Raw genomic sequence first — 20,715 nt, forward strand, 5'->3', positions numbered from 1 at the left:
GTGGCCGCCCGGCCCGGTATCCGGGTAAGATGGCCGCAGTCGGAGAGTGCTCGATCCCCGTTCCGTGGAATTCGGTGTCTCTGACTCACGTCGAGTACCCGGCAGGTAAAAAGCGCTCTTTCTTCTTCGCGCGGGGCCTTTTAACTTCAGCCAGGCCTGAGGGGACGTGAGGCGGGAGGTGCCAAATGGTGAGCCATTGATGAGCGGCGGACGGGCGCACATGCGCATTGGGGCGGCGACGCTGCTGCTAGCAGATAGGGAGCCGCTGGCTGCTGTAGTGCGCGTGCGCGGTACCTCCTGGGCTTTGCTTTGGTAGTACACAGCCTGGAAATTGGGGCGGGGGTGCCTTTATCCCTTCCCCCCCTCCATTGCAACTGCTTCCCGGGTCTTTTGCAAGCCTCCCTCTCCCCCTCTCCCTCAGCTGTGGAGGTGGGCTTGATTGGGCTGTGCCCCCCCTTCCCCCAGGACAAAGCACCCAGTTTTGCACACTTTTTGGATTTCGATTGGGAGCCGCCCAAAGTTGGTTATAAGATGGACAGCTACAGGAATATTTTAAATTAAAAAAAAACACAAGTTATTTCTCCCTTTCCTTCAGGACTTCACCCTGTGAAGTAAGTTGTGTTAAAGGAGCAGGAGTTCCCCCCCCCTCCAAATTGCCAGCCAGGGCTCAAGGCTGAGGATGGATTTGCACCCAGGGCTTTGCTGTCCTGGCCAAGCGTTTTGTGACTACGATCCCCAATCCCCTTTGATGTGTAAATGATGATGATCTGTTTCCTTTGCCAAACATGCCAACTGGCTTTGCACAACCCTCAGGCAGGTTTCGTAAAACCCAGCAACTTTGCTCACCTAATGTGCTGTGCCGGGTGGTAAATTTGTGCCCAGCTTGCTCCTTACAAACTGCTAAAAGATGGATGTTAAGTGCTAAGAAAGGCTGGATTCCTCAACCCAACCCAAACTCTGTAGTTAAACCAAACTGGCAAAGCTTGAAAATCAACCTGGTTTTGTCGCTTGTTTGTTTAAGCCCGTTAAAGTTCAGATAGTACAAGCAACACTAAATCTATTTGAATCCTTCTTTATTGCAAGACTCTTTGCAGAGTTTAGCTCAAGAGAATGGCCGAATCGACGCGACACCCTGAACCACAAAGTAGCCTGCTCAGTTTTCACTTCCATGTACCATTAATACCCCAAAGATGCTTTTGCAAAAACTGGACTTCCTTGAAAAGATGTCGCTCCTTGGATGATAGGGGAACTTTTTCAAGGAAAAAAACCCCAAGAAAGTCCAGTTGCCTTTTGAAAAAGCAGTTTTGGGACAATAATGACCTGAATTAATTGAGAATCTCCATAGAGTACTTGTGGTTCATAGTTTGGAATCAAATTACTTGAGTGAACTGAGGAAACCGAGGTTCAGTTCACTGATAAATGTATCGGTGTAAGCCAGGAATTTGCTTTCATGGATAAATGGGAATTTGAAGCCGTGTCTTCTAAACTGTTGCCCAACCTGGCATATTTTACACAGATTGGATTAGCACTGGCATTCCTCTGATTGTGTCCACACTTGTCTTCTCTTCCTTTTTGGAATTCCTGACGGTTTTAATGCCTTTATTAATCTGTATTTGGTGTTGCAATGTTGGATTCAGGTTTGCTTCTGTTATCGGATTCATGCTGTATCTTATCAGTAGCAGAGCTAAGTCTGAAACGGCGGGTTACAACACAGCTAGCCTTCTAGCTTTCTTTCTTTCTTTTTTCCCCCAATTTATCTTTAAGCTTTATTTGAGAGGTCGCCAGATTTGGAACAAAGCGGCAGAAGGAGGGGTAGGGAGAACTCACATCTCTTGCAACCTGCTTTATATAACTGAAGTTTTGTTCCCTCAAGTAAATTAAATAAAAAATATCCCTTGCCTTCCTTAAGATATTAGCCCTTTTTGGAGAAAACACAACCAGAGATGGATGGAAACAGAAGAGGTAGTTCTTGACTTATAGCCATTCGTTTAGTGACTGTTTGAAGTTGCAAAGCCCTGAAAAAAAGAGACTTATGTCCATTTAACAACTGCTTCGCTTAGCAGCAGAAATGTTGGGCTCCGTTGTGGTTGTAAGTTGTAAGTCAAGGACTTACAATCTGAGGCGTAAATACGGTCAAACTGATCTGTTTTTGCATCTTGCCTCCGGGGCTACCAGACAGGAATAGTCTCTGAGGCAGCGCAGAGTGCCTTTTCTCGGCCAGCTTCCCAAATCAGACCTTCCTGTCGGGCAAGGGTTTTTTTTTTTTTGTAACAGGGAGTGGTATTTCCGAGCAGAGCCTACGTTTTGGCATCCTTCTGGGGTTTTTTTTCCCTTCCTTTCTAGGCACTCAGTCCTGTGGACGATAGGCAGATCGTGGCAATAAAGCACATATATTATTTATCTCCTCTGATATTTAGCTGCCTCCTCTCCTGTTTCCTGAATGATGCTGAGTTACTTAATGCCTGCAAGCTGCGTTCGAGTCACTGGTTGTGTGTGTGTTTGTCTCAAGTAACATTAGTGGGTCGTCTCATTTTGAGCTTGATGTAGAGATGGGAGTTTTTAAGTGCCTTCCAAGAGGTTCTACAGACCCCCGCCTGGCTTGTCTTAAAAGAGAAGCAAATTTGTTCTTGGTGCTCTCTGAGCTTGGTTGTTTTCTTGCAGACGGTTCATCACCCAACTAGGTTACATCATCAGTGTTAGAAGGCAGTGGGTTTATAGAAGGAAGGAGGACTGTGGGGTCCTTGGTGCTCCCTGAGCTGGGTTGTTTTCTTGCAGATGTTTCATGACCCAGCTAGGTAACATCATCAGTGCTGGAAGGGAGTGGGGTTTGTAGGGAGGAGGCGACTGCCAAGGGTTCTCAATGCTGGAGACAGACACCCTTTCAGAAGTTGCCCTACCACTTGGTTGGAGTGAAACACCATAGGATATTTCGGCAAGGAGACAAGCTGTTTATTTTCTATGTCGCTCTGGAAACATCTGCAAGAGAACAACCAAACTCAGAGAGCACCAAGGATCCCATAGTCCTCCTCTTCCTCCTGGTCAGGCATCGGGCCGCGGCATGCCAGAAACCAGGCCCTGCAAACAAACGAAGCCCCATCCGCGAGATGTAGGCAGCGTGCAAAACCGGGTCCCCCTCCGGTCCGCAGGAAAAACCCTCTCCACGGAACCTAGTGCCCAAAGGTTTTGCGGCCGCTTGATGTAGGCTACCTTAGGCCAGCAGTTGCAAGCCGTTGTGTTTCGAGGGTGAAAAACAGACAAATTGCACCTTATGTCCCTGTTTCTCTGCTTCCTGCAAGCTGAAAGCCAAATCGTTGGCCAAATTGACGAGCGGCTGGCTATTCAAGAGCACTTTCGTAACCTCAGGAGGGAACAAAAAATAAAGTAAAATACCCAACTCTTTAAGTTCCAGCTTCTCCTTTTCCTAGTTTGCTGCGAAGAAGGCTCCCTGCAGCCGCCGGATAAATTCAGCTGCCAACTTAAAAGGAAGCTGCCCTGTGGCTGATTTGTTCCCAGGGGCTGCATCATAATTAATTTCCTAGAATTAAAGTGAGGTGGACCGTAATTCACCAGGAATCTGGTCCGGAGGCTTCGTAAAGCACTCCAAAGCACGCTTTCTTTCATCGCATCTTCTGAAGTCCAGATGGCATTAGGTAACACACTCTGCCATCCGTAGTATAAAGCCACAGGATCTCATCTATTTTAATTTTTAATGTTTTTACTTTAAGTTTAAAAACGAGTGACAAAAAGGGTTTCCTTACTGCAAAAAAAGTTTGTTGAACGCCCGTCCAACGTTACAGTGGCACTGAAAAAAGTGACTTGTGACCACTTCTCACACTTAGTGACTGTTTCAGCATCCCCAGGGTGACGTGATCAAAAAATTCAGATGTTTGGCAACTGACTTATATTTGTGATGGCTGCAGTGTTTCCCTGGGGTCACGTTTTGCAACCTTCGGACAAGCAAATGGGGAGGCCAGATTTATTTAACAAGCATGGCAGGAAAATGGGGCCGAACTCACTTAGCAAATGTCTCACTTAACAGCAGACGATTGGGGCTTAAGTGTGGAAAATGGTCCTGAGTCGTTTTCTCAGCACTGTTGCAAGTTGGAACTGTCCTTAAACGAATAGGTTGTAAGTTGAGGGTTACCTCTGACTGCCACTGAACCCGGCCCTCTGAAAGGCTGAGCGTGGCCTCAACTTTCTCACGTCCGAAGCATCTGCCACAGGCTGCCATCCGAGAGGAAACGGTGGCCGGGTGGCTGGGGGAAGGATGTGGTTTAGTTTCCATTCATTTGACGCGCTTCATGTCGTATTAAGGCAAAGCTCCTTACTTGTTAAATCTGATTTTAGGGGGAAGCTGTATTTTTTGTCTCTCTTCAAATCTTCCCATGCATAAAGGAGAGTTGTTAGGATTAACATGTTTTTATCTCTCTGCGTGTCATAGTAGTTGAAGCTAGGTGGATAAAAGTGGTGCTCCATCGATCTTCAAAACTTAGAAGCTGGTACCGCATCGGTGGAGGGATGGGTGTGAGTTTTAGACTGTTGCCTTTTTATTGGTTTCCCTAAAAGAGCGTGTAAGCATGGATAGTTCCCGATCTACAACTATCGCTCAGTGTCACAGCGGGGCTGAGAAAAGTGGCTTGTGTCACATAGCAGCACAAATTCAGTCCAAGAAGAGAGAGGGGTTTGTGGAGGGGAGGACTGTGGGGGGCCCTTGGGGCTCTCTGAGATCAGTGGTTTTCTTGCAGACATTTCACGACCCAATTAGGTATCCTCATCAGTGCTGGAAGGTAGCACTGGGTAGATGCTAGCTCCCTTGTAGCACTGATGATGTTGCCTCGATGGGTCCTGAAATGTCTGCAAGAAATTCTGTAATCTTTTTCTATGTGATATTCTATAAACTGTTTGTAACCCTCTTAAGGGTGGCGTCTCCTTTCTCCTACTTGTTTGGGAGTTGAGGTTCCTATTTGCAAATATCTTTAATAAACCCTTTTACCTATCCTGCTTATCAAGTCTGTTATTTTTATACTTGCTTCTCTCAGCCACCAAGGTTAGAAAGCACCAAGGACTACTTCCTCCTCCTCCTCCTCCTCCTCCTCCTCCTCCTCCCTAGCACTGATGAGATTACCTAGCTGGGTCATGAAACAGGGGACACCAGGGTCCCCACAATTCAAGCCTGAGTGACAAATCTTTTTTCTTCTGTAGAGTCTTGGAAAAGCCTTGCTGCTCAGCCACCCTTCTAGAAGAATGCAAGTTCTTTTCCTGCACACTCAGATCTCTCTTTCTGTCTCCATCCCAGGTGACTTCACTGGCCATCTTCTCGCCTACCTTAGCCTGTCCCCTATCTTCATCATCGTGGGCTTCCTCACCCTCATTGTCTTCAAGAGAGAGCTCCACACGGTAAGTCACCCTGCGCGGGTCACTCTCTCAAGACCTAGAGCACAATCCCCCATCAACATCAATCCTCAAGCATCAACAAAGACAATTAGAAGGGTGTGTGTGTGTGCCATTGTTATTATATACACTACAATGTAAAGTCACAGTTGCCGGTCCTTTAGGTGGTGGTGGTGGCCTTCATTCACATCGAGTTCTTTCGAAGGACTCTTATAATCTACAGGTTGTCCTTGATTTAACGACCATAACTGAGCTCAGAGTTTCTGTTGTTAAGCGAGACAGCTGTTAAAGTTTGTCCCCTTTTATGACCTTTCTTGCCACGGTTGTTAAGTAAATCACTGCCGTTATTAAGTCAGGAACACGGTTGTTAAGCAAATCTTGACTTTGCTTGCCAGAAGGTTGCAGAATTTGATCACATGACACACTCATCCACCCACCCCGGGGAACACTGCAACCGTCATAAATACCATTCAGTTCCCAAGCATCCAAATTTTAACTGTGACCCCGGGGGATGCTGCAGTGGTCGTAAGTGTGAAAAACGGTCATAAGTTACTTTTTTTTAAGTGCTGCTGTGACTTCGAACGTTCAACTCAAGGAACTGCTGTAAGTCAAGGACCACTTGTAATCCCTTGTGCAGTCTTCACCCCGATCTCAACCTTCAGTAGAATCTCATTTCTATTTATTGGCTGAAGGAGTAGATACATGGAATGACAAGGGCTGTCTTGCATACGGTTATTCTGCATTTAAGCCTCCCTTCTCTTTTGCAGATCTCTTTCTTAGGTGGGCTATGTTTCAACGAAGGGGTAAATTGGCTAATCAAGAACATTGTCCAGGAACAGAGGCCTTGCCCAGGTAGAGTACCACTCAACCACTCACGTGGATGCAGATAAGGGGGGTTGGTTTCGTGGCTCTGCTGGTCACTTCCGTGCAAAAAGATGCTAAGACTCTGGAAAGAGTACAGACAAGAGCAACCAGGATTATTAGGGGGATAAAGGCTAAAACATATGAAGAACGGTTGCTGGAACTGGGCATGTCTAGTTTAATGAAAAGAAGGACTAGGGGAGACTTAATGGCAGCCTTCCAATATTGGAGGGGCTGTCCCCAAAGAAGAGGGAGTCAAGCTATACTCCAAAGCCCCTGAAGGCAGGACAAGAAGCAATGGGTGGAAACTGATCAAGGAGAGAAGCAACCTAAAACTAAGGAGAAACTTCTCGACAGTTAGAACCATTAACCAGTGGAACAGCTTGCCACCAGAAGTTGTAAATGCTCCAACACTAGAAGTTTTTAAGAAGAGATTGGACAACCATTTGTCTGAAGTAGTGTAGGATCTCCTGTTTGAGCAGGGGGTTGGACTAGAAGACCTCTAAGGTCCCTTCCAGGATTCTATATCAAGGGGTCTTCAAACTTGACAGCTTTAAGACTTGTGGACTTCAACTCCTCCAGAATTCCTCTTCCAGTCATGTTAGCTCAGGAATTCTGGGAGTTGAAGTCCACAAGTCTTAAACTTGCCAAGTTTGAAGACCCTTGTTCTATATAATATGGTGCCCGCGAGAAGCCACAATGGGGTCAAACGGAGAGCAAATGTAATGTGACAGCACACAAATGTAATTGCGTTGTACTGTTTTCTAAACCTCCGTGTTTTCTTTCCGTCTCTGCAGAAGCTCACCTGTCTGTCCACTCGAAGTACGCAATGCCTTCCAGCCATTCCCAATTTATATGGTTTTTCTCTGTCTATTCATTCCTCTTCCTTTATTTAAGGTGAGTAGAGCTTGGTCAATCCTGGGAGTGGAAAGTTTTTATTTTATTTTATTTTGGGTCTGGATGCAGACGTGCAAAAGAAGGCCCCTTATTAATAACGAGAAGGAAAAAAAACTTCCTTTTGATTCGGCGTAGGGTTCTCAATACAGAATGAGATAATCCAGCATATTTCTTTCTTGGTGGATCCATGGATAGCCAAGGTTCAGGTAGTCCTCAACTTACAACCGTCGTTTGATGACGATTCGAAGTTATACCACCATTGAAAAAAGTGACTTGCCCTTACGACTATTGCAGTATTCCCATGACCTGCCGACTTCCAACTCCCAGAATTCCCCAGCCAGCTTTGGGCATCTCCTTCCCAGAAGTAAGATGCTGGTTTCTCGAGTGCTGATTGAGGGGGCTTGTTTCATCTCTCCTAGGATGCACCAAACCAACAATGCCAGGTTCCTGGACTTGCTTTGGAGACACCTGTTGTCCGTCTGCCTTTTAACCTTGGCCTGTCTAGTGTCATACAGCAGGTATGTTGTGAGGGGTGTTGTGAGGCTGCCTTCCTGTCCCCAGATGGCTGTGAGTTCCAGTCCTCTTATCACAACCTTGAAAACTTTTTAAAGATGTGTGGACTTCAACGCCCAGAATTCCCCAGCCGGCAATGAAGGCCACACAATCTTAAAATTGCCACTATAAACACTGCGAGTTGAGGGGAAAAGAGAACTAGGAATATTGGCCGAAAACTCGCATCTTTTCGGAGATAAAGAGCTAAATGGCACCCTCCCTTGCTTCCTTCCTTGGTAACCTTTTTATTTTTCTCGGTAGGGTTTACTTACTGTATCACACCTGGAGTCAAGTTGCCTACGGAGGGTTTGTAGGAAGTTTCATGGCTGCCCTTTGGTTTCTCTTCACGCAGGAAATCCTAACGCCGTTGTTCCCAAGGATAGCTGCATGGTAAGTGCTCTCCCTGCACCGCAGTCCTTCTAAACTAAAAAATGCACCTCTCTTCGTAGATAGTGGGGATGTGCAAAGTTATTTGACTCCGGGATGGGGCATTCCAGAGAATGGTGGAATGTCCCAGAAGACTCCAGAACATTCTGTTTCTACCTGGATCACGCCAAACCTGCTCCTTTTATCACATCATTCCCAGTTTGGCATTTTCCAGAGGGAATCCTTCAAAGGGGAGGTAATTTGAGGTGGTATTAACAGAATCTGGCCCCGAAGCAGATCCGTTTTGTCTGGAACACTATGCCTGGAATTTGCCTGAAATCAGAGGACTTATTTTCAGAAAATACCCCGAAAGTACCTATACAGGTAGTTCTTGAATTACAACCCAAAAATGTGGACTTAGGCCCGTTTTTCACACTGTTGCAGCGTTCCCCATAATTGTGTGATCAGGATTTGGGCGCTCGGCAACCCGGTGTGTATTTATGGCAGTTGTGGCATCTGGGAGTTACACGAACAACATTTGTAATTTTCCCACCTGGCTTCCAACCAGCAAAATGAGTTGCAAAGTCGAATAATTCCAGGGAATGTGATTTTGTTGTTTCTTTTGAGCCCTGGAATTAACAATTGTTGACACAAGTTTGTGTTCTGTCACAATAAACAGTCCCACAAAAAAAAAACCCAGCCCCGCAATAAAACTCTCCCGTTCTAGCTTGAATCCTAGCCCTGATGTTGTGTGGATTCAGTGGAAGAAGTTAAAAGGATTTGGCTATATTTTGGCTAACTTTACCTCCCCGCCTTTCTACCTTCCTCCCCCGCCCAACCTGCCTGCCTGCCTTTCTCCTTTTCGTTTTGAAGGCCGCTATCCGAGTTTTTCCTAATCCGGGACACCAGCCTCATCCCCAACATTTTATGGTTCGAATACGCGGTCAGCAGAGCAGAAGCCAGGTGAGTCGCCAGTGTTCGCCCCGCCAGGTAGTCACGGCAAGGCTTTCCTTAAAAGAGAAATGCGCACCCCTGACCCGTCTTCCCTTCCCTCTCCTCGAAGGAACCGGCAGCGTAAACTGGGCACCAAGCTACAATGAACGCCCACGTCTCTGGAATCGGACTACGCACTTCTGTATCCCGGCAGGCTGGAACGGAGACACCCTGCCCAGATCTTTTGAGGACGTAGCAAGGCGGCTTTGACGAGGCGGATGGACGTGACTGGGCGAAGGACAAACACCGAAGACCCCAGAGGCCTTTTCCAACGCACTGGATTAATCCTGCTGCATGCCGAGTCCGTTCGCGAGCGGAAAACCATTTATATATCGCAGGCGCACAGCGTTAGACTGGATGATGCACCGGGAAGCAATTTTTTGGGGGGGTGAGGGGGGCCCACAAGTACCTCTAAATTGGATTGGGGGAGAGAAGAAAAGGCTGAAGCCGGCCGTTGGCGTAGTCCATCCACTTCAGCCGAGCTTGCGTTCAGACACTGGATGTCGGTCGGTTGTACCTGTGAATATTTAAGTTGGGGCCTGGGGGGGGGGACCACGTACGCCTTTTATTGGGGGGGGACACACGCCCGATACAGCTCTGTGACTTTTCTATTGAATTTCTTTTCTTTTTTTTTTACAAAAGAACAGGAAGAAGAAGAAGGAAAAAAAAAAAGGCAATTTGCAGCATGCAATCCACACACTATTTATATAATCATGGGTTCAGTTAGGCGAAGTGGGAAACAGCGGGGTTTGAACCTGCTTTTCCCCGGGGTGCGGTGGCGGGGGAACGGCCAGCTCGCAGTCACTGAAAAATAATAGAGTTAAGAGGGAAAATGAATCAAGGTTAGAGAGAAAGAGGATTCTGCACTCGGTTGAAGTCAAGGGCGCCCAACCTTGATGGCTTTTAAGACTTGTGGACTGCTGAGGAATTCTGGGAGTTGAAGTCCAGGGGTCTTTCGAGTCGCCAAGATTGGGCCTCTTGGCTTAAGCAGTCTGCAGGTTGCTTTGAGTACAAGTGCTTTTCCTACACACTTCACTAAAGCGACCCGACAACCTTAATTAAAGGATCTGCATGTGCTGATCAATACAGCAGCAAAAAAACACACAAAAAACCCCCCCAAAAGCCACAATACTTTCGTTTTTAATCACATCCTGGTACTGAGGTTCCTTAACCAAATTTGTGGCGCCTTCCTGAGTGGGACTCCTTCCCTTCCTTTCCCTTCCCTTCCCACTCCACGATGCAAAGTTCATCCCGTAATCGGCATTGCTGGTTTGAGGAAGGCCCGCAAATGGAAACCTCCCTGCGTTCGGTGGCGAGCGATGGGGCTTGTAGTTCAAGGGAATTAGAAGGCAGGGGAGGCTGGTTTATAAAGGATTCCCCCCTCCGCCAACCCTTTCAAACTTTTAAATACTCAATAAACGTGTTTTTATGGTCGCGTTCCGCCTGGGAAAGTCTGCTTCCTCCAGCTAACCGTGGGGACCTTGGCAAACCTTGATTGGGGAGATCACATTGCGGGCTGTTATAAACCAGGAAGGGCATCTCAGCTACGTAAGTAGCAATGGCCAGTGTTGATCAAGAGTTAACCTCCCCTTAACATGGTTCATAGCAGGGTGGCTGCCTCTGGCTCGTAAATATTCAGAATAGAATAACAGAGTTGGAAGGGACCTTGGAGGTCTTCTAGTCCAACCCCTTCTCAGGCAGGAAACCTAACATTTCAAACAAATGGTTGTCCAATCTAACTTCTAGTGTTGGAGCATTCACAACTTCTGGAGGCAAGTTGTTCCACTGGTTAATTGTTCGAACTGTCAGGAAATTTTCTTCTTAGTTCTAGGTTGCTTCTCTCCTTGATTAATTTCCACCCATTATTTCCATCCATTAACTAAGCTGGTTTTTTGTTTTTTTCATTTAGCACAAATGACTTTTTGGTTTTTTTAACAAGAGAAGGCACGACCAGTACAAGCAGTTCTCAACTTGCAAGAGTCCATTTAGTGACTGTTCAAAGTTACAACGGCACTGAAAAAAAGGGACTTTTATAGCAGTGCTTTCAGTTTACAACCTTGGCCGCATTCCCATGATCACGTGATCAAAATCCAGGCGCTTGGCCACTGGTTCATACTTACAACCCGTTGCTGTGTCCCAGGGTCACGTGATCCCCTTTTACGACCGTCTTGACAAGCAGAGTTAACGGGGAGGTCAGATTCACTTAACATCTGGGTGGCTAATTTATCAGTTTGCTTATCGTGATTCGCTTAACAACGGTGGTAGAATGGGGCAAAACTCACTCAGCAAATGTCTTCCCTGAACTTGAGAAATTTACAATTGTGGTTGTAAGTCGAGGACTGCCTGTACATTCAATCAGGAAAGAAAGGTCTAAACGGCATTCTTTTCCCATTTTTTAATTGGGATGTATTTATATTTATACAGCTCAAGGCCTCTGCATCTTTCAGAACATGACATACAAAAAAAAATAATTCAGTGTAATAACAATTTACTGTCCAATCACGCAAGCATTGGGACAAAAGCAAAAATTTGGCAATACTCGCTAAACAGTGCAAAAAATACCTGCGCTAGGAGAATATTTAATGTTTTAAGACCTTAAAAAACCTGCTGACCAACTTGACATAGATATTCCAGGAGAATTTTTTAAAAATATTTCCTAGGATTCCCAGCTAGTACGATATTTGGGACTCCTGGGAATTTCTGTATTTTGAAGGGTGGTGCCTGAATTAGCCCATCTTCTGAGCTTGCAAATGCTTGAGAGTCGGGGGGAAAAAAAAAGGAACCCATCAGGTTGAATTCACCCAACAGGAACAACTGTAAATCTTCAAATCAAGGTTGAACCTTGGCAAACTTAGCATGTTGTACTAAAGTGACACGAATGAAGGTCTTGGGCCCATGTGTGGTTTGAAACACGGACCATCCTGTCTCTAACTCTCATTACTTTTACATATTTATATATTTAAAAAAAAAACATTCTAAAGCAGTGTTTAAAAATAGCTTTTTAAAAAGCTGTAAAATGTCCTAAGCCAGCTGTGCCGGCTGGGGAATTCTGGGAGTTGAAGTCCACCTATCTTAAACTTGCTAAGGTTGGGAAACGCTGCTTTAAAAGCTATTTTTAAAGTTACCCACCACATTTGCATTTAAATGTACAGCGCAACTGTTAAAAACTTCAAAGCTGAAATACCAACTTGCAAGATGATAAATTTGTAAACCACTTTACATTTTATCCCTAGGAGCAGGCAATATAAGGCACTTCCATGCAACTAGAGGGTTTCGCTTAATGCACTTTCATCAAGACACCAGATCTCATGAACATTGTGGCAAATGCTACCTATGGGGAGGATTTGCCTCATCCTTCTGGTCGGGAGTCATCACCCAAATCTAATTTGACACTATATGAATTCTCCTACGACACGTTAGCCATGGAGCTCTGGTGGTAGAACAGCAGAAAAGAGAAAGAAAAAAGAAAGAAAGGGAAGGAAGGAAAAGAAAAAAGAAAGCTGCATCTTGGTTTCTCTCCATTCTAGAAACAACACATTTTATTATTCAAAATGCAGGCATGGATTTTATTGCAATGAACTCCAAAAGTTGACTTAGCCATGCCATAACCGTGGGTGTTATATTTGCATCTTACTCCACATCCTGAAATGCACAAATGTTTGCTGTATCAAATGGTTGCATTCATGCTACCAGCTTAATCTGTCTTTTCAAATAACCAGCTTTTTGAGTTCACAAATCTGCCAAACTAAAACAATGTGGAAGGACCGTATCAATCAAGACTCCCCCCATCTTTGGCTGTGTAAATTGTAGCTGCTAAAAACTTCGTGGTTTTTAAGGAGGTTGTGTGGACAGATGGATGCCACTGTACAAAAATGTGCAGATAATCTAAAAATCTGTTTCTAATGAGGCTGACTTAACATAAATACCCAGAACTGGGTAGCCAGAAACCAGCAAAGGAAGCTAAAAAAGAAAAACTGGTGGAAATTTAGAGCTAATCTCCCAACAAGAGCATTTTTAAAAAGGCTTATTTAATGAAATGACATCTATTGGCACAGAAAATCCTAGAAAAATGTTGGCATTATCAAATACTCAACATCAACTCGAGCAAGACAAAGCTCTCAGCCAATTTTGTAAGATCCAAGAATCGGCCATTGGTCCAGGTAACCCAGCCAGGTGGATGGGTTAACTAGGACTTGTATGAGGCTGAAATTGCACTGTGGGTGACAAGGATTGTGAGCAACTCAACAAAAAGGCATAATAATGGAGAAGGGAAAATCGAGAAGGAGAGATGAAAAGATGATGGAGGAGGAGATGGGGAAGGAAGACGAGATAAGGGATGAGGAGGAGGAGTAATGATGGAGGAGGAAGGCAAGGAGTAAGGATGATGGAGAAGGGGAAAGAGGACAAGAAGATGAGAATGAGGAGGAAAAAAAATGATATGATGGAGAAGGAGAGGAAGAAAAGGAAGCAATCTTTAGCATCAAACCAGAAAACGGCTCTACCATGAAAACCATCATAGTAACGGATGCTGTGAAACGGGCTTGTTATATTCCCACGGAGAACAAACATTGTGCAAAATCCCAGGCTAAACTTCTCTGGAGGCTTTGAGCCAAGACCTTCCCTTTCAACCCAGCATCCAACCAAGGAAGGTCCGGATTCCCGTTGATTCACAAGCTCCCCCTCCCCGTTCTCCCCCGCGAAACCTCTCTTAAGGCACAGACTCATACGAACACAGGGAAGGTGAGCAGGGTTATCTCCCCTGTTGAGTGATGGGAGTTCATTTCCATCTCGCAAACCCAGCGCCACCAGGAAAAAGTCTTCCATCCTTTGGAGGGAGGGGTGGCAAGTCCAGGGTGTGGATGACACCCACCCAGAAGGTCAGTAATTCGAACCGGTCCGTTCGCCTCTTCCCCTCTTAAAGCTTGGACTTGGGATTGGATTGGAGCAGGAGCCGCATGTCCAGCAGTGCTTGCTCCAAGTAATGGGACATCCGGGCGGCGTTGGTTTCGCTGCAGCTGTTGAAGGCCGAGATGGCAAAATTGATGTGCTCCGCCATGGGGTTGTAGCAAACGCCGTAACCATCCGGCACCACCGGGCCAAAACACATCACACAGTCTGTCTTGGCGGGCACCTGCAGGAAGAAGTGGACATTCTGGGCTAGTGGTTAAGGAACCGGGCTAGAAACCAGGAGACGGGGAGTTCTAGTCCCGCCTTGGCCATGAAAACCAGCTGGATGATCTTGGGCCAATCACCAGGAGACGAGGAGTTCTAGTCCCGCCTTAGGCAGGAAAGCTGGCTGGGTGACTTTGGGCAAATCACCAGGAGGCAGTGAGTTCTAATCCTGCCTTAGGCATGAAAGCCAGTTGGATGACTTTGGGCCAATCCCTCTCTCTCAGCCCAACCCACCTCACAAGGCTGTTGCTGGGAAAATACAGGAGGAAGTTATGTTGGGTATGTTCTCTACCTTGAGTTATTTGTAAAAATAATAAAGGCAGGATACAAGAACAGTAAATTAAACAAGCAAACATGGATGGATGGAATTAAACTGGGGTTCCTTCCCCCATTCTAGCTTTTCTCGCGCCCCCTCAAACTGGTGGCCCCATTTACGACCATTGCCGCTTAAAATCAGACGGGCGCGCTCCATTATCGTCACAAGTTGAGGACTGTCTGTAAACTATTGAACATGCCCCCACAAAAAATAAAATAAAATAATAATAATCCCAGGAAAAATATAACACCAGAGATGGCTTGGAGGCAGTGCACCACCGCCCAATAAATCCATGCGGAAAGCAATAACCCCCGAGACCCTGATCCACTGCAACGGCAGCTCACCTGGCTGGTGGAGAGGTTGAAGTGCATGGCCACCGCGTAAGCGGTGTCCATGAAGAGTTCAGGAATGCTCACTAGATCCTCAATGGCTTGGAGCTTCAGGCCCAGAAGGTGACGATCGATTGCATTTCCTCTAATGGCCTACGGGGAAAGAGAGAAACATGGAGGGAACAATTTTGTCGCTGCTCAGAGGTTTGCTATCGAAAGCGACAATGGGAGGGCCCTCTGGGTGCTGTTTTCTTGCAGGCATCTGGTTACCCTACTAGGTAACATCATCAGTGCCAGAAGAGAGTGGGGTTTGTGGAGAGGAGGAGGAGGAGGAGGATGTGGGGTCCTTGGTGGTCTCTGAGCTTGGGAGTTTTCTTGTGGATGTTTCATTATCCTACTAAGTGACATCAGTGCTCAATAACAGTTAAGTTCCACACTGATCAAGGTTTCGATGTTATGGTGTGTGGGAACGGCCTTGGGAGACCGGAGGAAGAGCTGGAGAACAGGCGAAGAAAAGACATTCCAACCCAAAGAAGGAAAAGGCGTGGGAAGCATTTCAGAAAAGACTACAGTTTTTTGGAGAGTAAAAAGAGATGAGGAGAAAGACACTTCCAGGCTTGCAAGATTAGCCCTTTGTCGAGATTTTGCTTGGAACGGTAAACATCCTGCGACAAGACATGTAACCCCCTGCAAAAAGTTCAATGACTGCCTATCCCAAGTCCTTTGGAAGGGGTTCAATAGGCAGATAAAAATGCCAAATCCGACCTGAACATCTGGGCTGAGTGTGCAAGAAAACACAGCAACGGTAACAAGAACTAGAACGAAACTTCTTACACATTAAGTTACTGCACGGCACAGCAAATTGTAAACAAGGTTGTACGCAATAAACCCTATGTTCGTGATTGTTATTTATAATGTAAAATAATAACACCCACCATGTCAGTATAGTTTCGGTGTGCCTGGGTGGCTCGCCTCAACAATTCTGCCTTCTCTTGATCCTAAGGAAGAAATAAGTCGCAAAACGTAACCGATAGGCGTTTCTAAGGGTCTCAGAAAAATGGCGGAGATTTGCGAAATATTACAAGTGCAGGACCACTTCCTGTTTATTTTCCCTTTCTCTGGAAAACAGGTAGCTATCTCCCCAGTGTGTCGATGGATGGTTAGCAGGAGACTCAAAGTATCTTTACCTCTGCCCCTTTCAATAAATCTGGTTAAATTTTTGCTTTTCCATTGTTAAGGGCAGATTGCGGAAAACTTGCCTTTTTAAAAAAATCTCTGATCCACTTGAAAAAGTTTCTTTCATCTGTCTACAGTTGTTATTCTTTTTTAAAAAAAAAGTTAATTTATGACAATAAATATCCAACCTCGATTCCATAAATGCAAGAATCCGTCTTGGAAATGAAAAGCAGGAGAAAAAAAAATTTACAGCCTGTTTTTCCTGAATTTTCTTGAATTTACCCAGGCATCGCGGGTAAAACATGGTGGCACAGAGATGGAGCTCTTGCCTCACAATCTGGAGGCTGAGAGTTCGATCCTAGGTGGAGGCAGATATTTGGGTAAAATGAGAATATATCTGCTGAACAAAACTCTGCACTGGTGACAGGAAAGGCATCCGGCCATTAAAACACACTGCTAGCTCCATTCAGTTGCCCAGACACCGCCCCGCATGGGATTATGGGGTCGTTCAAAGAAGATCAGGATGATGAGGGGTAAAACATGGGTGCCAAGTAGCCTACCTGGATGTTGTCAGCACTCATGGACTGTACAAACTTCAGCACATCCACGGAGGCTGAGCGGATGGTGTCTGTCCGGCCAAGACGGAACATCCGAAGCGAGGCGCTCTCGTAAGTGGAGCAAAGCTCTCCGTACATCCTAAAAACACAACAAGAAAAAGAAGCAAGGGTGGGAAATAGAAAATGCAGGGTTCCCACACCCTAAATTCAAATTGGCTTCCGAAAACAGAAAGGAGCAGTTCACGGAAGCGCTAGGGGGATCAAGGGCTCTTGACGGTGAGGGCAGTTGGACCAGCTCTCTGAAGACATAGATAGGTGGCTTTTCTTGGGCGGTTGGATAAGAGTGTAAGAAGCTATGAAGGGCTCTGCTGGATTAGACCTGGATTGGTTCTGTGATGACCCAAAGGGGCGTGGCACAAAAGCAACGAAGTCGCAAAAGTAGGTAAAGTCCCTTTAATTCCTCCAACTTGCCTCCCCCAATGTCCAGTTATCATCGGCTGGAGAAAAAACTCTCCCAGGAACAGTTTTTAAAGGGAAGAAATTCAGTGAGACCCCAAAATACATCTAAATTATAAATAAAAACCAACACAAACCACGCTGCAGCAATTAAAGGGACAGGGCAGGCTTCAAAAGGATAACAAAACACACACAGTTGGGAGGAGGCCAGAATCCAGATAAGACTTGATAAACAAAGATAATGCACACTTTGCTTCCAGCAAGCTGCTGTGCGCAAACGTCCTTTATATCTTGTTTTCCCAGCTGCAGCTAATGAAGGGAATCAGGGCCTTTTTCTCCCCCCGTAACCCATGTTGCTCCCTTCTCCATTCCTCCCTGTGTGCTCTAGGATGAAGAGGGCTGGGCCCAGGTCTGAATGCCCAGCCGGACTGTGCCTTTCCCCAGTTTCCTCCACAGCCACCAGAGCCACACTCCCACTCCCTGTCAGCTGCTTGGCCTCCCCCTCAGAATCAGGTTCCAACAGGGGCATGACAGGTTCTTACAGTGGCCCACCAGCTTCTCCAAGGAAATTCACCAGTTTCCCAGCAGATGGGAGGAGTAAGAGAAGGAGAAGTGGAAGGAGGAGCAATCTTTATCCTCAAACAACAAAAACCCACCAGTAGAATCCAGAGCACCCAACCCCGCGCCCCATTTACCTGTAGTAAGCCAACTGCAAAGCGACTTGAATAAAAGCATCTGGACTGATCTTCTGCGACTTGGGGAAATTTTTCCCAAATTGATGGAACACGATCACCTTGATATCCAAATCTTGCACCATGCTGCAGAAAAAGGACGAGACACAGATTGAACAAGGTCTCCTTTAAGGATCCTTTACAAGCAGCCCTCAACTTACGGACTATGAACCTGTAAAAAGGACGCCTTCAAACTTCCTATGGACTAGAAACGTGACAATTTCTTTCAAAGGAAAGGAAGGCGCCTCCAGATACTGGCTAGAAAAAAAGTCAACCAGGAATTCGGATTTTTCCATACCGGCTTTTCTCAACCTGTCCCAAGTTGGGACAGGGTCACTTGTCCAAACTGTCCCTTCTCCGTTTACTCACATGTTGAGATTCTGCTTGGCATCTTCAATATCGTTCTTGATTTCCGGAGTGATATTAAACCGTAGTTTCTTTGGCATCGGTAATGGGACCATGGGAGATCTTACAAGCTCCGGCTTCTTTCTACCAAAAGCAGGAAGGACATAGTTGAAGCACAGAAAAGAAAAATAAAATAAATGGGTGTTTTCTTTTCGAAGAGAGAAAACCAGGGAGCCTCTGATTTTTGATATTAGAAATGTGTGTGGAAAGGACGAGCAAATATCGGCTGAAGAGTGAACTGCCCAACAAAGACAATCTGGCTTATGTTAGCGGTTGCCAGAAAAGGGAGTGGCGGTGGGGGAAATAAACAAAATAAAAGCAATTTGAAAGCCAAGCTGCCTTACGTGTACTCCACAATGTGATCCAGCAGAGCCACAATGGGGGGGCCCTCGGATGGCGCATGCTCATACACCAACCCGCAGGATCCATCTTCCGCCACGATGAACTGCAAGGAGAAATCCGGATGAAATTGGCACAGGCACCCAAATAAGGAATCTTGCTTTGTTGGCTCTGTTGCTGCAATACACGAGTTTTCTTTCTTCCTTCCTCTCTTTCTTTCTTCTCTCTTTCTTTCCTTCCTCTCTCTCTTTCCTTCCTCTCTCTTTCTTTCTTCTCTCTTTCCTTCCTCTCTCTTTTCCTTCCTCTCTCTTTCTTTCCTTCCTCTTTCCTTCCTCTGTTTCCTTCCTCTCTTTCTTTTCCTTCCTTTCTCTTTCCTTCCTTCCTCTCTCTCTTTCCTTCCTGTTTCCTTCCTCTCTCTCTCTCTTTCCTTCCTTCCTCTCTTTCTTTCTTCCTTCCTGTCTCTCTCTCTGTTTCCTTCCTCTCTTTCTTTCCTTCCTTCCTCTCTCTTTCCTTCCTTCCTTCCTTCCTCTTTCCTTCCTTCCTTCTTCTCTCTCTTTCCTTCTCTCTCTCTCTCTCTCTCTCTTTCTTTCCTCCCTCCCTCATGTCACCCTTCGTCCTTCCCTTCATTAGACTTAATGAGCTCACTAGAAACAAAGTTCGTAAATGCCTCATTTACCTCCAAGGCTAGCAAGCATTAAAGCCATCGGACTGAAGTTTACAGGATAATAATAATAGCTTTTATAGTCATTGTACATCATGTGTACAACGACATCAGTTTAATTCTTGCTTCCTTGAATTGGGTGGGGACTTGACGGACACCCCACCTGACAACACAACCTTAAAATAGCTGGAAAAGAGATGCAATCTGAGGAACGTTGGTAAAAAAAATAAAATCCCAACCACATCTCTGTGTCTGCACAGAAACCTCACGACGGATGCAGAAGTTTTAGGCAAGGCGGTGGGCAGGTCTACCCCACCAAGTTACCTGGAGCGTTTTGTCGAACCAGCGGTTCCCACTATTCCACCGGCTTCCTCCTCCGTGCAGCATCTGGGCAGCCACCCGGCTCTTATAAACGTCATCTGAGACCCGGGGGATTGGAGCGTCCAAGCAGACGGTGAAAATGCTCTTTTCAATCGTGCGCACGGATTCCTTGTTGGTCTTGTCTAGAAAGGAAGGAGACGCTCCATCAGCCGGCAACACACACAAAATACAGCGTTGGAAGGGACCCTGGAGGTCTTCTAGTCCCACCCCATTCAAGCAGGAGACCCTTTCCTATCTCGCTCAAAGGCTTGGTCCAACCTCTACTTAGAAACCTCCAGCGATGGAGTATCCACCATTTCTCAACTTTCTCTTTCATTCTCTCAAGAGTTGAACGGGGCCTTGGTGAACTTCTAATCCAATCCTTGCTTGAGGGAGACCCTGTATCACCCTGGACCAATGGCTATCCAATCTCTTCTGAGAACCTCCAGGGATAGAGTACACACAACTTCTGGAGGCAAGCCACCCACTGTTTATCGTTCTCCCTGTCAGGAAGTTTCCGATTCATTCCAGGTTGTTTCTTTCCTTGACTAGTTTCCATCTGTCATTTCTTGTCCTGCCTTCTGGTGCTTTGGAGAATAGGACAATCCCCTCTTCTCTGAGACAGCCCCTCAAATATTGGAAGAGTGCTATCATGCCCCCCCTTGGCCCTTCTCTCCATCATTCATGACAAGCCATTGATGGTAACCCACGTGGGAGTAAGGGATGGGTGTTGACCTTTGATGAGGTTGTTGTAGGCTTTGGCCCAACTGTTGCGATGGTTGCTTGTCAAAATCCCGATGGGCTCCTTGTTGGTTTGAAGGGACGTATTCCAAATCTTTTCCAACTGAATGAAAATCTGGTCGGTAGTCAGGGGGCTCCCGTTGCTGCTGTAAACATCTAGCTGAAAGAACTGGGGGAAAAAAAAGGAGAAGCAGAGGGATCAAGCAGCAAATCGTTATTTATTAAACTTACATACCAAATAAATAGGAGAACTTATTTGTATCTGATTTTATTTAAGGAGGCAGGTGAAGAACGCTACAAAAATCCTCGAACCCTCCTCTCTGTATTATTCCATTCCTATTGCTTAGGCTGATTCTGTTTTGAAAAAGCAGGCAGTTCTCAACTTGCAACCATTTGTTTAACAACTGATGGA

At 46.0% G+C, this 20,715-nt stretch overlaps 2 protein-coding genes across 3 annotated transcripts in view; one reads left to right on the forward strand and one right to left on the reverse strand.

The window, feature by feature from the left end:
- On the forward strand, positions 1-11,824 carry DOLPP1 (dolichyldiphosphatase 1). The gene is made up of 8 exons (XM_026712201.2): positions 1-105; positions 5,297-5,397; positions 6,159-6,243; positions 7,050-7,149; positions 7,569-7,667; positions 7,963-8,091; positions 8,941-9,030; positions 9,131-11,824. The coding sequence occupies exons 1-8, from the start codon at positions 30-32 to the stop codon at positions 9,165-9,167; spliced, it is 717 nt and encodes a 238-aa protein (XP_026567986.1). The 5' UTR covers positions 1-29; the 3' UTR covers positions 9,168-11,824.
- CRAT (carnitine O-acetyltransferase) overlaps positions 11,441-20,715 on the reverse strand; it is a 19,062-nt gene continuing 9,787 nt past the window's right edge. For both annotated transcript variants that reach the window (XM_026712187.2, XM_087914713.1), the window contains exons 6-14: positions 20,298-20,472; positions 19,527-19,705; positions 18,547-18,647; positions 18,167-18,286; positions 17,762-17,884; positions 16,614-16,749; positions 15,813-15,875; positions 14,893-15,030; positions 11,441-14,191 (exon numbers count right to left, since the gene is read on the reverse strand). In XM_026712187.2, coding sequence (XP_026567972.1) covers positions 13,976-14,191; positions 14,893-15,030; positions 15,813-15,875; positions 16,614-16,749; positions 17,762-17,884; positions 18,167-18,286; positions 18,547-18,647; positions 19,527-19,705; positions 20,298-20,472 — 1,251 coding nt within the window. In that variant the 3' untranslated portion in view covers positions 11,441-13,975. The remainder of the gene's footprint in view (positions 14,192-14,892; positions 15,031-15,812; positions 15,876-16,613; positions 16,750-17,761; positions 17,885-18,166; positions 18,287-18,546; positions 18,648-19,526; positions 19,706-20,297; positions 20,473-20,715) is intronic.

Source organism: Pseudonaja textilis, chromosome 17 (genome assembly GCF_049901715.1).
Source record: "Pseudonaja textilis isolate UNSWEBS1 chromosome 17, rPseTex1.2, whole genome shotgun sequence".
In the NCBI taxonomy this organism is placed as follows: Eukaryota; Metazoa; Chordata; class Lepidosauria; order Squamata; family Elapidae; genus Pseudonaja; species Pseudonaja textilis.